The following is a 17222-nucleotide window of genomic DNA, read 5'->3' on the forward strand; positions in this document are numbered from 1 at the left end:
CCGATTCCAAGAAGTGCTTGTAACAGTAAAATCACGTGCTATAAACGTTCTAGTACATGATTTGTAATTGGTTAGTTTTTTAAACCTTCTACCCAGATGGTTAAGTCAGCCAATAAGCTTAGCACTTCTTAATACAAACAAAGGTCTTTCCATTTATATTTTATATAGCTGACTTGTAAATATTCCATAAGAACAGGACGTGACTTTGTAAATATCGCCTTAATTCTATGCCATTAGAAAATGCTTATAAAAAAATAATCTAACTTTAACAATAGAAGTTTGTAACAAATAGTCCCAATGTAACAATAAAAACGTTTGAATCATTAGAGTAAAACTTAAGGCAAATATGACGTCATTCGTCGAACTGTTATAATAGACGTCATTCGTCGAACAGTTATAATATAGGCGCATTGATTGGTTGAATTAGATATGACGTCATTCGTATTACTCTTTTTTTGGAGATCACCTGAACTTTGAGGAAAAACTATATTAGGTAGGAACTCAACGTCGAAATCGTCATTTCTTAACCGCTTTAAAATGAACCAAGTTCACAATATTTCGGAGAAAGTAGAAGTTTGGGTTGGTAATGTCACGACCCCAAAGGTATATTTTAGACGTACCGACACTCGTGTACAAATATCATTAAAGAAACACGTTTGGTCTAATATTTGGGAGTTTTCCAACGAAATCGACGCTTTCTTCAAAGGAAATTCGCCGAGGTTTTCCGTCTGGCTACATCCAACTACTACCAATTTAAAGCTAGAATGCTTCGTAAACCGGAAAGGTCATATATTTGACATTAGAAAATACACGAGAGGATGTCGAGAAAAATACAACATTTTGTACGCTACAAGCGGGGGCATTTCCTTTAACCAATCTAGTTGGGATTATTTGAAGAAAATTAAAGCCCTCATAGACTTAGAGCTACACGAAAAAACAAGAGCCGTTGAAACTATGAGAGAAGCGATTCTGAAAAACGTAACGGAAATCTTATTGGAGATGACCCAATGCTGCGACAATACCTCTTGCCAAAACAAAATAGCCCACGATATTATGTGCGAGTCCGAAGAAACTGACTGGAACGAAAGGGTCGAAAAAAACTTAGTGAAAGCTTTAAAAGTAATTAACTACGATAATGTCATTGAAAAGTTTCGCAAAGATTTTGGTACTAATCTACCTATTGATGAACCATTTCTTTACAACTACATTGTAAACGATGTAAATGATTTAAAAACTAAACTGATATATATTTGAAGGCATTGAATAAAACGTATTATAGCCAGTTCGTGTTGTTGAATAAATAATCCCTATTACTGATTAGTCACACGCAAGGTATGAAAACAGAAAGGTTAAGGTTTGATGTTACCGAGGGAAAACACCTCTTAATTCTTTAAAAGGACAGTCTCAGGATAAAAAACTAAAGGGATAGTCTCAGTATAAAATCTCAGTAAATAGTAAGAATTTAACAATAGAATTTTTCCTGGAATTGAATAGTACGAAACTAGCGCCGCGCGCGGAGTTAAAATGGGGGAAGGAACTCGCGGCGCGCGCGTGGAACCCCGCGGGGGTGAGGGGGGAAGGAACTCGCGGGGAACTCGCGAAGATTCACCGCGGCGGCGGCGTGCTCCAGTTCCCACGCTCCAGTTCCCATGACCCAGTTCCCATGACCCAGTTACCATGACCCAGTTCCCATGACCCAGTGACCCAGTTCCCACGCACCTACTTTATACCTCTACCGTGGTACGAACTGTAGCCCTATACTACTCACGCATGGTCGAAAATGACGTCAGGACTCTAGCTTATTTCTCATTGGCTCGCGTATACCTATTTCTCGGCTTCTCGCGTGAAAAAACGTTCGCGGACTTTATCGCGACTTTTTTATTAAATATTTTATCGGTTTCCTATAACGTACTGATCTAAGGGGTCTTTTTACGCGGGAGCGGTTTCCGGTATCTAGAGTTCAAACTATTTCCGTTAACTTACGATCTCGCGTCCGTCGCCATTCTGTTATGTACTGATAAACGTGAATAATTAGCCGGATGTGAAATAATTGTAGTTTATTAAATAAGAAGTAAAAGATATGCTAAAATAATCCTAGCGCGAGTTTACTAGTTGATACCCGTACAGATCATAGTCCGAAGTTGTGGAGTCGCGTGCCAGGTACTCGAATGCCTTATCTAATCAAGGGGTCCTGTTTTTATACCTTTCTAAAGGGGTGTGTTTATGTTTACATTAATTAGTGGTGCTATCTAGTTCATTAATTCCTAAATTCTAGGAGGACACATCAAAACGACAAAACCCAAAAGCTTACTGTCTATGAACGCTGAAAAGTAGTATTTGTTCGCGTATTGTGTTTTATTTTCCATTTTTAGATTTTCCAGCAATAGAAATTGAATTATCAATATCCCTACGACCATGAACTTTCTCTTGTCAACGATGTTTTGCGCGACGTTGACGAACTCGTCTCCGATTACCCCGTTCTTAATCTGAAGTATTGAACTTTTTCGGATGGCCACGTTGGCCTAAAATTGAAATTAATGGTTCTGTTTAAATCATTCAGCAATTTTAGAAGCGCGTAATACAAGATCAATTTGTTCTCATGCGTGTAAGCAATTAATTATAATAAAATGCAAGTCAAACCTGTACACTGTAAAAAATTACTGTTGAAATTACGGCAATTTTACTGGCAGAAAATTACCAGGAAAGTTACCGTTAAATTACAGGTTTTTCTTACCGTTAACATCAACATTAATTGTATCATGAAACTTGAAATTAAAAACCTGATATATGTACAAGTATAGTATAGTTAGTTTAACAGAAACGTTACTGTGGTGTCAACAGTAAGCTGTACCTGATTTCTACTATTATTTTAAAATAAAATGACGGTAAAAAACCCCGACGTTATTTTACACGTAAATCTTGCAATTAAGATCTTGCTCCATGCAGAAGTGAAGTAAAGTTACTTTTACTGGAACGTTACTGTTGTTCCAACGTTAAATTCTGCCTTCCTTCCTACTAGTTTTTCAAATAAAATTACAGTTAACCGTAGTAATTACTGGTAACATCCCATTATTTTAAAATTAAATGACGGCAGCCCATCGTAACTACAGCAAATTTTATGTGTTTTTACGGTTTATTTTCAAGGTTTTCAATCATAATTTTCAAGTCTAAATAGATGGTAACAATATCCCTCAAATTAAGTTGGGAAACCAAAATAAACCTCTCCGAGTCGAGAGCTAACATTTCCTAAAAAGAATTATACTTTTCAAACAAAGCACAATCCGCCAATGAGATAACAGGAAATAAAAAGTACAAATTTGCCTAGTTCATTTGTAAAGGTTAAAGTGTCGATTCCTTTACTATATATCCTCCTTAATTCTATTTAAGGACCTAATATATATCATTTAAATGTGTATTTAACTTTCGGCTCACTCTGAACCGTTAAGACCTCCGCAAGGAGAACATGAATCAAGGCTTATTTTGCTTTAGCCCAAGGAATTCTTAACTCATGGATCCACTCAGAGCAACTGTTACTAAAGTATTAAGCGTTATCATCCATTGAAACTATGAAAGATAAATTTTACTTTTACGCTATATATAAATGTAGTAAAGCTGAATTAAATAGTAAACACAAAATTTGAAATATTATTATGAAGAGATGTTCTTGGAATATTGAAATGAATCAGAGCTTTATAGCTACACAACTACTAAAAGAATCGTAATACCGAAATATATTTAATTGATTTTCATTTAATATTCTGCAAAAAGAAAATGTTTATGGTTTTGTAAAAGATCTTTTCATCCAACTCGCTTTATATTAACTTTGATACGCGTATAGTGTTTCGATTCAGATGCAATCTTCATTACTCGTTCTATATAAACTTTCAATCGTGTCGTTCTGAAGAAAGAAGTTTATCTTAAATAATTAAATTTATATATCTTATATTAATTATTTTAGTCGTCTGTATTTTAGATTAATTATAGTTAAGTCGATGCAAGAAACTTCATTATTAAAATTATTTTAAACATAGCTATTGTTAACGTTTGACTTCCAGCGAACACCTTTTTCCGAATTTTCGTGAATTTAGGGTATATAAGGTGATCGATTCACAGTGAGGTATAAGAAAATTAGCATATGCGTGAACCTGCGGTGGAAGCCCTGCCATTGGGAGGCTAGACGTTTCTCGTAACCCTAGCCGCTCGCCGCGTACATCTTAAACCTAAAGATGTAGATGCAGTAGAAGCTTATGTTGCAGATTGGTGTCTATGTTGTATAGACGAAAGACTAGTGCATGGTGTTGTTGTTAGAATCCTTTAAATACCGATTGTTATTGGGTGAAAGAGTTCGCGGTTAGCCAGCTGATGAAGTTATAACGGCTAGTTAATGATTGACGTTAAGTAAGATAAATATAGCAATGAAGTATAGTTTTCCGAATTTCTGTATACTGCGAATGCGGTCCGGAAATTGCGAACACGTTTGCTCCTATTTGCCAACTGCTAACGCTTTGACAGACAGACGGACACACAGATGCGTTCAGTATAATACCTCTCCGTGACGTCATCGTCACTCGGAGAGGTAAAAATAAATTTCTAGATAAAATGTTTTAGGAAATTGTAATTGTTGTTGAAAAATCTGAGATAAGTAATTTTTAATTCAATTAATTTATAGGAAATAAATCCAATACCATTAAAATAAATTTCCCTAGATATGGGAAATTTCCCTCAATCTGGCATCCTTGAATTACGTGGAAGAATGCTGGTTAATCCGATTTGTCACGCTAAGTTGTTGTCCAATGTCGTAAATTGTAATAATAAATAAATAATAGTAAATAATATCCTAACAGAGAAAAAAGGTGAAATTATTTGAATTTATTTCATTTGGGGTAGTACAAAACGCAATGCAAAGAATACCATTGTTGATATGTTATTCCTAACCTAACAGCATCCTCACAGTTGATCACCGAGTATTTATTGTTGATGTTACGATATTTCTAAACGACTATGTTTCTACTATTACTTAGTGTTGATTTCACAGTATTTTTCATCGACAGTATTTGTACCATTACTTTATTGTTGATGGTACGGTATATTAAGATAACAGTAACTTTCTTGTTATTTATTGAACATTTACTGCTAAATGTACAGTTGATAAAATTATTACATTTTTACTGTTGCTTATAGTAAATATCCTGTTAATCCAACGGTAATATCTAGTATTGGATATTACTTGTTGAAATTTTACGGTAATTCAACAGGAAGAAACGGTTATTTTTAACAGTGTACCACGATACTCGACTTTGGTTTTATCTAACAATTCTGAGAAAAATAGTAGCTCGTGTTCAATAACAGATAGGTCGGTCTATTTCTGTTCTTACCTTTTTTCGAAAAGATACAAAATCGTCAGTGTCGTTCCAGAACCGCACGTTTTGAAAAACCTGTTTGACGAATTGGTCAACGGTGTCCACAGTATCGTAGTCCTTCTCGGTGAAATCCGACTTGGGGTTGCCTGATATTTCGAAGTAAATGAAAGTGATCGCGATCAAGCAGGACATGGCTGCCAGAAGCCACGTGATCGCTTTTTCGACACGGCTGTACGCTGTAAAGAAACGGCTCGCATTTCAAGTATAATAATATTACAAAATTTAAATTCGAAACAGCATACGTTCGTAGAAAAATAGGAAATTCTTCCAGATCATTTCGACAAAAGACATGACGAACGGTCGGCCATTTTTGGGCGTGCCCAAAGCTAAGATTATCGAAACTTTCTACAGTTATGAAGAACTACAGTTAATGTTGAAAGAAATTGTTATTGGATTCCTAGGGAACCTATGGGAAAAGTTCTCGTTATTTTTCGTTCCATTTTCGGGACTGAAGAGATGATTAAGGTCGACACTGAGTCATAAACGCTCGTCATTCGAAATTTCATCTCAGGTGTAAAGAAACTTCCAACTTGTATAGGAAAAAGCATCACGTCTATCGTTGTTGGCAATTGATATTAAATTTAGAATTAATTCACTTTTATTTAGTTACTTTGATAATTTACTTCTTTTTTTGCCACCCAAAATAGTCCCTTCTCGACGCTTGCATTTCCATTGATAAGAGTTCTGTGTTAACCCGGAGAGAACCCCCCAGAAGGGGCGGTGAAATGCTCGAGTCGTGGGGGTCCGTTCAACCCCTTTTTCCTTTTATGTTCAAAAAAGTTTCTGTAAAAATAACCAGTTCGAGAAAAGTTTCGGAGCGAGGACCTTCCTAAATGCAAATAAAGTTTCTCAATTTTCGTTTTGTTTAAATTGTCGTACTAACCTGGTCTTATTACGAACAACATCTAGCTCTCCCAATTAACCAGTAAAATAATGCAGGCGTTATTTTAGTGGTGTTTAATCCAAAAATTACTTTTTTTCGCCAAAGTCAAAATGCAGTCGAAAAATCCTGCAAAACGGGAAATTTCCCACACATTGAAAACATTGAGTTCTCACTGAATGTGAATGCAATGTGTGTCCTTACAATATAATATTTTCCCTTTTAAACCATTCTCACTGAATCAAGAAAGGATCGAAAATATCAAACTATACAGCGTACACTGTCGTCCGAAACGGTAGGCCTAAACCGTAACAAAACATTAAGTTAGTGCTTAGTTAAGCCACTGGTTAAGCAGCAGTTTTGTTCCTTTACTTTCGGTTAGCTCTGAACAAACCCAACTATACAAGGACCACCCTTCTAGTAGCAGTATAATTATTGATGTTTGCTCCTGCGAGATTCAGTTCTTATCGTTGCACTCCTTTACATTATGTAGAGTTCTCATTGTTGAAATACTTTGATATATTTGTCACCATTCGTGTTTGTTTACTACATTTAAGCTATGGCAAAGAGGTTCGCTACACCACTGTATAAATCTAGGATTAAAACCTAAATGCTCTATCACGGCTTTCCTATTATTTTCGGTAAATAGATAGAAACGTATTATATTGAAATTAAATGTTTGTTCAACATCATGAATTCGCAGCCAGCACATGGTATTCAAACTGAAATAAAATTGGACGGTTTTTTATTATCTCATTGGTGGAACGTTTGGAAACCACTCAAAAATCCCAGTATCGTATTTCCGCTACGCCTGAAAAAATGTAACTCGAGAAGGGTCCTCAAGGGATCAAGATATTTTGCTCATGTGAAATACCTCTACAACGTTCCTATGCTTGAAGTTTGCGACCATCTCGTAAATATTGTGACCTCAGCTCTACAAAATGCAATAAGAAGAATGAAAGAACGTAGGGGCGTTCGTCTAGAGAGTGAAGGATTTTGTACTCTTTCCTAGGATGTTGGGAAAATGAACGGGGGATTTACTATTGATAGAGGGGAAATTTTGTACGTTTTCAAAGGTCGGTGGATTATGACCGGGGATCTTTTGTCTTGGGAGTATTTATTACGTATATTTTATCATTGTTTTCCAACTTGTTTCTTGTGAAATTAGTTCCCCATAGTTTAGTATGTTACTTAATATAAAAAAGCAGAGTTCTTTCATTAGTTTCCTTATTGAAAACAAAAAACTTTTATTGGTGAAAATTGAAAACAGAAATAAAACAATATATTTATTCGGAGGAAGATGGTGTTTGTTCATCATCAGTGTCGATGAACTCATCTTAAATCACCTCGTCAACGAACATCCAGAAAGGCACCTATCCAGGAGAACCTTTTCTGGCATTGTAATCTATTGTTAATTCGGTTCTCTCTTGCATGTCACGGTCCGCGAAGAAAATCAATCGCAGAACGTCGTCAACTACTCTTTTTTTCGCTACAGTGGTGTAGTCCTTCCTTCTGTGATTAATATATCTTCCGATTTTATTTCCATCCGAAGCGTCAAATGTTAGATCTTTGCCATTGTGTTTGACATGAAAAAAGTAGCAATGCCCTCCTGTGGCCAAATATTTTTTTCTCCACTGAGCTGGTCTCAACTAATTCTCCACCGTACTCGCAAAGATATTCTCCTGTTAAGGTAAACCGTAAACACAATAGTTTAAATACATATATTGCCAGGAGTACAAGTTTATCTTTGTGATGTTATTCAAGCAAGACATTACGGACATATTTCAGAAAAACTTCAGCTAGCAGGTCACTTTTTTATTTGGAGACGAAAATTACGGCGCAAAAACTTTACGGTGCAAATTATTTTTTTAATGTTACAAGTATTTAGCTTTTTGGCTTACGCGAAGCCTGTCATTTGGTACAAAACAATGTTAAGTAGAAAAAGTACCATAGTGAAACTAATACGATTTTAAAAATCAGAGATCCAGTGGAGTAGTAGATGACGCGTTAGACTGCCGAGTAAAGATGGTGAGTTCGAATCTGCACTAAAATTTAGTTAGGCTAATTTGTTATTAATTTGATCGAGAGAAAAATTAGGCTTTTTTAACTTAATAATGATTTTGTAGTAAGCACCCACAACTTTTAAAATAAATATTAGCTTCGAAATAATTTTGCACCATAATATTTTTACGCAATTCCAATAATACTTGAGAAAACCTTTCAATACACAGGAGGGAGATTTTTCACTAATACCTTTGTACTTAACTACTGATCGCTTCAATTCCTTTCCATCTTCGCCCTCATTTTTGACTTCGAGAATCCAAATATTATTCGGAACAAACCAATCAAATGAAAACGATATTTTCTCTGTTGTCAATAAATGGGTAACTTGATTTTCCAAATTTCCATATAAAATTGTTATCAAGACGTCAAGTTTCACTTTCCCAAAATTTATCAGTCTTTACATCTACAGAATGAAGCTTTCTAATGCAGATTAAACTGAATATTCTCAGCAAAAATATACTTATTTTAGCTTTCTAATTCGTATCCATCGTGAAACTAAACTCAAAATATGGAAAAGTCAAATCTGAACTGCCCTTCTGGTTTTTGTTGCAATGCCTTCTCGGAACGAGTAAGAAGTAACAAAAGTAACACTATGAACATTTCAAAACTGAGTTCAATTTCATTTTCAGGTCCCCAAAGTTTGAATTGCAACGGCGTTTCTCGTTTTCTTTCGGTCTCGTGGAGTCTGGCGTCTTTCTTTCTTTTGGTTTTCGTATCCTCGGAAATGACTTCGCAGTTTTCGAGCAAATCGGAAGCACTTCCCTTCGACACCATCGACGACGTATTTCACTTTCCCCATGCGAAGCCTTGGTTAACCAAAAACGATGCAATTTCCATTTTCATTCAGGTCAGCTTAATATAAGAATTTCGCTTTAATTTATAGTAAATTGAAATCATTCGTGGATCTTTTCATATGTTAAAATATTCGATTTAGAAAAATGCATTGATTACCACGGCATATGCGGAAGTAATAAAGCGAGCAGATGCGAACCCGAATAATTTGTGTTACTATACAATTGACACCTTGACGGGAAACGACGACATTCATTCAGGAATTGAAAATCGGGAAATATTTGTTATTGGTTCGGATATTGTTGACTGGAATATAATCAAGACCCGGTACTCAAAGACTGGAAGTTGAAAAATGAAACTAAGCCAGCCTTTAGCGATAAACTATTGGGCGTTGTATTTCAAGAAAATCATTTCGCAAACGCTGATTAAAACCGTCAACAGAAGGTTCGTGTGTCCTTCGAAGTTTTAAGTTTATGTTTCAATTACTTTCTGTCATTTGTCAGACTGCGCCAATTGACCGAGGGCAACTGCTTGATGGATCTGAACCAGTCTTTGAAGAACGAACTGCATCCCTGTCAGAGAACGGAAACCCCTGATTCGTTCGTCGTCATCAACGTCCCCGCTTTCATGGTCATTTTCCGCGTCTGTTTCTTCCGATTCTCCGCATCCTTCGTCTCTCTCGTTCTCGAAATATACGTTGAAATGTTGAAAACTTAACACGGTAGCGCCTCACCTTACCAGAGACTGACCTTTAGACCGACAATAGCATCTACAAAAGCTTATCCATCACCTACAAAATAAACTTTTGACCATTCAGTGGTACACTGAATATTCCTAACAACTGCATTAGTTCATAGATGAAATTCGGCCGCTTCATAGTCCATCACACAAATTCATACAAAAAAAGAAAATAATTTCATGAAAGGTCCTTCATCTCAATTGCTTAGAAGTTCAGAGAGTGAAAAAAGGGGGAAAGCAACATGAATGGGCTAAACATGACACGTCCGTCAAACTGGCGTATCTAGTCTTTCCGCTGTACTGTATTGGACTATATGTATCACTAAAAGTAATTTCAATAAAGAATTATTTCCCAAATATTAAAGAATTTGTTTTATCACAAACTATGATGAAAATTTTATGTATAGCTTTTCAAAAGGGTACCGCTTAGTATTGTAACGCATTGGAGAATTCTAGATGACACGAAATTACCAATTCAACGAAATCGATAAGCTTTCGCTATACAGAACACGAACTTTATCATCGACAATACGAGAAATGAAAAACCATTATTTATGCTCTGTTTCCTTCAGAACTGAAGTAAACAACATTTTCCACTCATGCCACAAATTAAAAGTAAAGCTGGTAGGCTCGGAAAATTAAGGCCCGTTCATATTACCCATTTTTAGTCAGCTGACAAACCATAGACCAAAGCAGGTGACCAAAGTCAATAATACCTCTGATAATATTCAATGAGGAACAACCATCAAAACTTAATAATCAACTCGTGTTAAAAGATGGCCAAGGCCCGAAATCGTTTTTTTAGGCTTTCAGCGACAAATAAATAATGGCCGCTACTCTCTCTCGAGCTTGAAGAAAAAAACGACACGTGTCTCATGACGTAATAGTTTCGCCAATTGTGATTGGTTTGCTCCCTCTCTGACTTTAGTCGGCCCGAGTCAAATCACCGACCTACCCGATTAAAATCCGAGCTTCGATCTGACAATAGTAAGGTTGGGTGAGACGTTCATATTACCTGATTGGTCATTTCGGCTTTGTCAGATGACTAAAGTTGGTTAATCTGAACGGGCCTTAAGGTGAAACACGCGAAGAGTTTCCCAAGACTGCCCTTATTAAATGTTTGCCTGGGTGCACGCGGTTTTCGAGTATCGATCCACGCAATTTAATTTAAACTCTAAATCAAAATGCTACTGAACTTAAACATCTACTAGAGAACGCGAACCTGAAAACGGAAAGAAATAACTAAGTTTATGATAAAATGCTTAACACGTTTAAAATTTCGGAATTCTTCCTTTCATAACTGCACAAAGTACAATGAAAAACTGAGAATTCATTCACGAATAGTATTGAGTTCAAAACCAACTATACTGCCCCTTTTATTGAAGTAAGTCTTAAACATTTAATTGTAAAACACTGTGTTAGAAGCTCAAAAACTAGAAACACCATAAACTGGTTGCTTGGAAACTAACGTGTCGAGTTCCCACAAAAGTCGACACGTCATCGATCCCGAAATATGATTTTCCTCTAAAGGAATATAGGACCATTATCCTTGCTCTGACTCCTTCGCTACTTTGGAAAACTTTATTACTTTCTTGGTTTCAACGGGTTACAATACTCACTCATTCCATAAATTAAAAGCACCATACCAAAACCCCAAAAAACAAGTTCAACCGCGCAAAGGGTTTTCTCAGGAGTTCCTTCAAATTATTCGAGTGGGTGCACGCACTGAGCAAGTCGCGATCTGCAAAAGCTTCCTACACGCAATAAGAATATTGAGCGGTGGCTATGTCGAAGTACGACGCAACTTGAGAAGGGATCAAAACACCTGAATACATTCTATTACATTTCATCCTTTTGCAATTGGTTTTCCTACGTCGACTACAATTGGGAAATTAAATAGAAATAATGATGGCGCACGATGAAACAGCACAATACTACAAAGCACCCTTCATGGAAGTAAGTCTAAAGCATTTCATGATTTACTACTGTTCAAAGATAATGTTACTAGTGCAATGGCAAGGATTACCTTGAACTAAGATAATTCACTAGATTAGTTTCGGTTGTTGACTTTTATACACTTCAGCTGAGTACTTTTATATTTCTTACCAGATATCGCCATTTGTTTTTTCGAATGAACAAGGAGAGAAAACTGGCTACATGATTAAATTTCTCACTGTTCTACAAATATTTGACAATATCAAGTAATTAAGCGTAACAACATTGGTCTGCTAATATACTTTTCGTAATAACCGCAATCAGTGATATCTTTCTCAGCGTTACTCTTATCCCGAATGCGGATGAGTTTTGGGGAGCAAAAGTTAATAATTCGTGGAATGGAATGCTCGAAAGAAATGTATTATTCCAAATATTTTCAGAACCAAGAATTGATGTTAACATGGCTTTAGCTTCTTTGGAATGAAATTTCATGATTTTCACGGATTTTTGTTACGCTGGTCTAATTTATATTGCACATTTTGTCAACTTAATATCAAATTTTCCCGATAAAATTAGCTGTTAGTCTTATTTGAAGATTAATTGTCACTTTATATGGAAGGATTCTTACCATATTCTTATAGTAATCGGAGTTAATTCTTATTGGTCAACTTCTTTCAACAGTAATTGAGTTAACGTTTTCAATACACAGGAGGGAGATTTTTCACTAATACCTTTCGCATTAACAAGTGATCGGCACTGATCGCTTCAATTCCTTCGCATCTTCGAACACATTTTTGAGTTTGAGAATCCAAATATTATTCGGACCAAAAAAATCAAATGAAAACGATATTATCTCTGTTGTCAATAAATGGGTAACTTGTTTTTCTTAATTTCCATAAAAAATGTAATCAGACGATTCCCTTTCTTAAGTGTACGGATAAAAGATTGCTATTGTAGATTAATTAGAATATGCCAAAACATGTTTCGTTTTGGTTTGAAGCAGTTGATTTATATTTCATACATCCAGATATTGCGGGGTCCGTTAGTGTCGTTCTGCTAATTTACATGACGGGGAAAATAAAATCTAAATATGGCAAAGTCAAATCGGAACTGCCCTTCGTGTTTCTGTTGCAATGCCTTCTGGGAACGAGTAAGTAATAAAGTAACGCTATACTCATTTGATAACTGAATTCAATTTCAATCTAAGGTCCCCAAAGTTTGAATTGCAACGGAGTGTCTCGTTTCCTTTCGGTTTCGTGGAGTCTGGCGTCTTTCGTACTATTGGTTTTCGTATCCTCGGAAATGACGTCACAGTTTTCGAGCAAATCGGAAGCACTTCCCTTCGACACCATCGACGATGTATTTCACTTTCCCAATGCGAAACCTTTGCTGGTACAAAACTCGGCATATACCAGTTTCGTTCAGGTCAGGTTGATATGAGAATTACACGTCACCTCTCATTCCCTTTAAATTAGTGTTTTTTAAATTTCTTTAGAAAAACGGGTTGATTAACACGGCATATGCAGAAGTAATAAAGCGAGCGGATGCGAACCCAAATTCGTTTTATCAGACATTTGCCTCTTTAACGATTAACGACGACATTCATTCAGAAATTGAAAATCGGCAAAAATTTATAATTTCTGTGGGTGACATTCACTGGAGAATTATCAAGGCCCGGTATGGAAAGACAGGAAGTTGCAAAATGAAACTAAGCCAGACTTTAATGATAGCCCCCGCCGTGTTGTGTTTCAAGAAACACATTTCGCAAACTCTGATCAAGACCATCAACAAAAGGTTAGAGCCTCTTTCAAAGTTTTGGATGTTTATGGTGGAACTAATTTCACCGTATTTGTAAGGTTGCGCCAACTGACCGAAGGCGATTGCTTCGACGATCTGAACCCGTCTTGGAAGAATGAATTGCATCCCTGTCAGAAAACGGAAACCCCTGATTTGTTTGACGCCATCAACGTCTTCGCTTTCGTGGTCATTTTTCGCGTCTGTTTCTTTGGGTTCTCCGCATCCCTCATCAGTCTCGTTCTCGAAATATATGTTGACATGTTGAAAAGTTAACACGGTAGCGCCTCGCCTTACCATAGTCTGACCTTCGGACTGACATTACTTCTACAATAGAATATTGTCTAGAAAAGCTTATCCATCACCCACAAAATCGATTTTTGACCTTTCTCGGGTCTACTGAATATTTAAATAACTGCAATAGTTAAAAGATGTAATTAGTCCGCTACACGGTTCCCCACTGAAATTCGTATAAGAACCTTCAACCGCGGTCCGAAAGCACCCAATGTATTTTTAGTTTCTAAATAAACTTATTTGATTAATTGCATAAGTATCATTTTCTTATTAAAATAAAGCAAAAGTAACAATCAAAACACCTTGGATCCAAATTTAAGAATCTAGGGACTTTATCATTGAAAAGCCGAGAATGAAAAAACCATTATTTCTGCTCCGTTTCCATTAGAACTGAAGTAAACAAGATTAATGGTTCGAAAGGGTTTAATATTCACTCATGCCACAATTTAAAAGTAACCCCACAAAGGCTCGGAAAATAAGGTAAAACCGCAAGCTAATTTAAACTCGCCATCAAAATAATACTGCAGTTAAACATCCACTAGTGAGCGCTAACTTGAATACGAGTTTAAGGAAAAATACTACATACGTTTTTAATCTCTAGTTTTTTTTGCATAACTGCACCAAGAACAACGAATAGTAATCAGTTTAAAACCAACAATCCTGCCCCTTCAATTGATGTAAGTCTTAAACTTTTAAGTGTAAAATACATTGTTAGACGCGTCAAAAACTAGCGACACTAGAAAGTGGTTGCTTAGCAACTAACGACTCGAGTTCCCACAAAGGTCGACACGTCATCGATCCCGAAAAAAGATTTTCCTCTCAATGAAGGTAGGACCATTATCTTTGCTCTGATTCCTTCGCTACTTTGAAAAACTTTATAACTTTATTGATTTTAACGGGTTTCAATATTCACTCATGCCACAAATTACAAGTAACATACGAAAACGAAACCCCGAAAAACAAGTTCAAACACGCAAAGGGTTTTCTCAGGATTTCCTTCAATTTATTCTAGTGACTGCTCGCTTTGCGCAAGGCGGGATCCCCAAAAGCTAAATTCTACACGCATTAAGAATACTGCGAAGTGGCTCTGTCGGAGAACGGGGCTACTTGAGAAGAGACCAAAATACATTCTAAAATATTTCATTCTTTCGCAATTGGTTCTCCTTCGAGACTGATTAAAAACTGATAATAATGCACGTCGAAACAGCAAAATACTACAAAGCAACCTTCATGGCAGTAAGTTTAAAGCATTTCATGATTTACTACTTTTCAAAGATAATGTTACTAGTGCAATGGCAAGGATTTCCTTGAACTACGAAAATTCACTAGATTATGTTCGCCCGTTGTCTTTCATACACTTCAGCTGAGCCCGTTATATTTTTACCAGTTATCGCCATTTGTTTATTTGAATGAACAAGGAGAGAAAACGGGCTACATGATTAAATTCTTGCATGTTCTACAAACACTCGACAATATCAAGTAATTTGCGTAGAGTTAGTGGTGCTTTTATGGTACTCATAATAACCAGAATCATGGAAATGTTTTTCAGCGTTACTCTTATCCCGAATGTAGACAAGTTTTGGGGAGCGAAAGTTAATAATTCGTGGAATGGAATGCTAGGAATGATCGAAAGAAATGTACAATTAAAAATATATTCTGAACCAAGAATTCATTCTCGATACTAAGAATATGTTAGGCTTTAGCTTCCTAGAAATGAAATTTCATGGTTTTGTTGTATTTGTCATTTTAAGGTTTAATTTTCATGGAAATAATTAGGGTTTACTTGATTCGGAAGACACGGAGTCTTTCGGTTTAGAATCTGAGTTTTTTCATATTCTTATAGCAATACGAGTTAGTTCTTGGTCAACTTCTTTCATTAATAATGGAGTTAACGTTTCCAATACACAGGAGGCAGATTTCGCAATAACTCCTGTGTTCGAAACAAATGATCGTTTCCATTCCTTTCCATCTTCGCACCCATTTTGGACTTCAAGAATCAAAATATTATTCGGAACAAACCAATCAAATGAAAACGACATTTTCTCCGTTGTCGACATATGGGTAACTTGTCATTCCTAATTTTCATATAAAATTGATATCAGGCGTAAGTTTCACTTTCCTGAAGTTTACCAGTAAACCGGATCTAGCTTTCTATTGTAGATTAAACTCTCTGGAAAAATATGTTTCGCTTGATTTATAATTTTATCCATGATGAAACAGTGGTCTAAAGTTTTTGATATTTAATATATCTAGATAATTGTGTGGTCCGTTGGTGTCGTTCTGCTGATTTACATGACGGGGAAACTAAACTCTAAATACGGCAAAGTCAAATCTGAACTGCCCTTCATGTTTTTGTTGGAATGCTTTCTGGGAACGAGTAAGAACTTTAAGAGAAGCGATATGCTCATTTCATAATTGAATTCAATTTCAATCACAGGTCCCCAAAGTTTGAATTGTAGCGGAGTCTCTCGTTTTCTTTCGGCCTTGTGGAGTTTGGCGTCTTTCGTTCTATTGGTTTTTGTATCTTCGGAAATGACGTCACAGTATTCGAGCCAATCGGAAGCACTTCCCTTCGACACCATCGACGATGTATTTCACTTTCCTAATGCTAAACCTTTACTGATGAAAAACACGGCACAATTCAATTTCATTGAGGTTAATATAAGAGTTACGCGTTACTTTCTCATTCGGTTAATATACGTCCTTCATTGTTTTCATCTTAGGTGATTTTCATTTTTATTTCTTTATTTTCGATTTAGCAAAATGCATTGATTAAAACGGCATATGCGGAAGTACTAAAGCGAGCAGATGCGAACCCGAATTCGTGTTACCAGACATACGGCACTTTAACGGAAAACTATGACATTCATTCCGGAATTGAATATCGACAAAGTTTTCTATTTGCAGCGGAAATGCTACACTGGAATATAATCAAGGCCCGGTACGCAAATACTGGAAGCTGTAAATTGAAAGTAAGCCAGCAGCCTTTAATAATAAGCTACGCAGTGTTGTATTTCAAGAAAAACACTTCGCAAACGCTAATCAAGACCGTCAACAGAAGGTTAGTGTCTCCTTCGAAGTTGTATGTTTATGGTGGAAATAATTTAATCATATTTGTCAGGCTGCGCCAATTGACCGAGGGCGATTGCTTGATGGATCTGAACCCGTCTTTGAAGAACGAAATGCATCCCTGTCAGAAACCGGAAACCCCTGATTCGTTCGTCGTCATCAACGTCCCCGCTTTCATGGTCACTTTCCACGTCTGTCTCTTCGGATTCTCCGCATCCTTCGTAACTGTCGTTCTC

At 36.4% G+C, this 17222-nt stretch overlaps 1 protein-coding gene across 1 annotated transcript; it reads left to right on the plus strand.

The window, feature by feature from the left end:
• The first annotated feature begins 9055 nt into the window (after positions 1-9055).
• LOC149622619 (uncharacterized) lies at positions 9056-9873 on the plus strand. The gene is made up of 3 exons (XM_089853564.1): positions 9056-9211; positions 9299-9600; positions 9660-9873. The coding sequence occupies exons 2-3, from the start codon at positions 9509-9511 to the stop codon at positions 9871-9873; spliced, it is 306 nt and encodes a 101-aa protein (XP_089709690.1). The 5' UTR covers positions 9056-9211; positions 9299-9508.
• The last annotated feature ends 7349 nt before the right edge of the window (positions 9874-17222 follow it).

Source organism: Phalangium opilio, unplaced genomic scaffold (assembly GCF_054372755.1).
Source record: "Phalangium opilio isolate 3A_F unplaced genomic scaffold, DU_Popi_V2 ptg000194l_1, whole genome shotgun sequence".
NCBI classification, from domain to species: Eukaryota; Metazoa; Arthropoda; class Arachnida; order Opiliones; family Phalangiidae; genus Phalangium; species Phalangium opilio.

What these genes read in the sequence shown, in the direction of transcription:
- LOC149622619 (XM_089853564.1), top strand. Translation starts at nt 9,509, where the DNA reads ATGAAACTAAGCCAGCCTTTAGCGATAAACTATTGGGCGTTGTATTTC. An exon ending in ATTAAAACCGTCAACAGAAG is followed by an intron (nt 9,601 to 9,659) that starts GTTCGTGTGTCC and finishes GTCATTTGTCAG; the next exon opens with ACTGCGCCAATTGACCGAGG.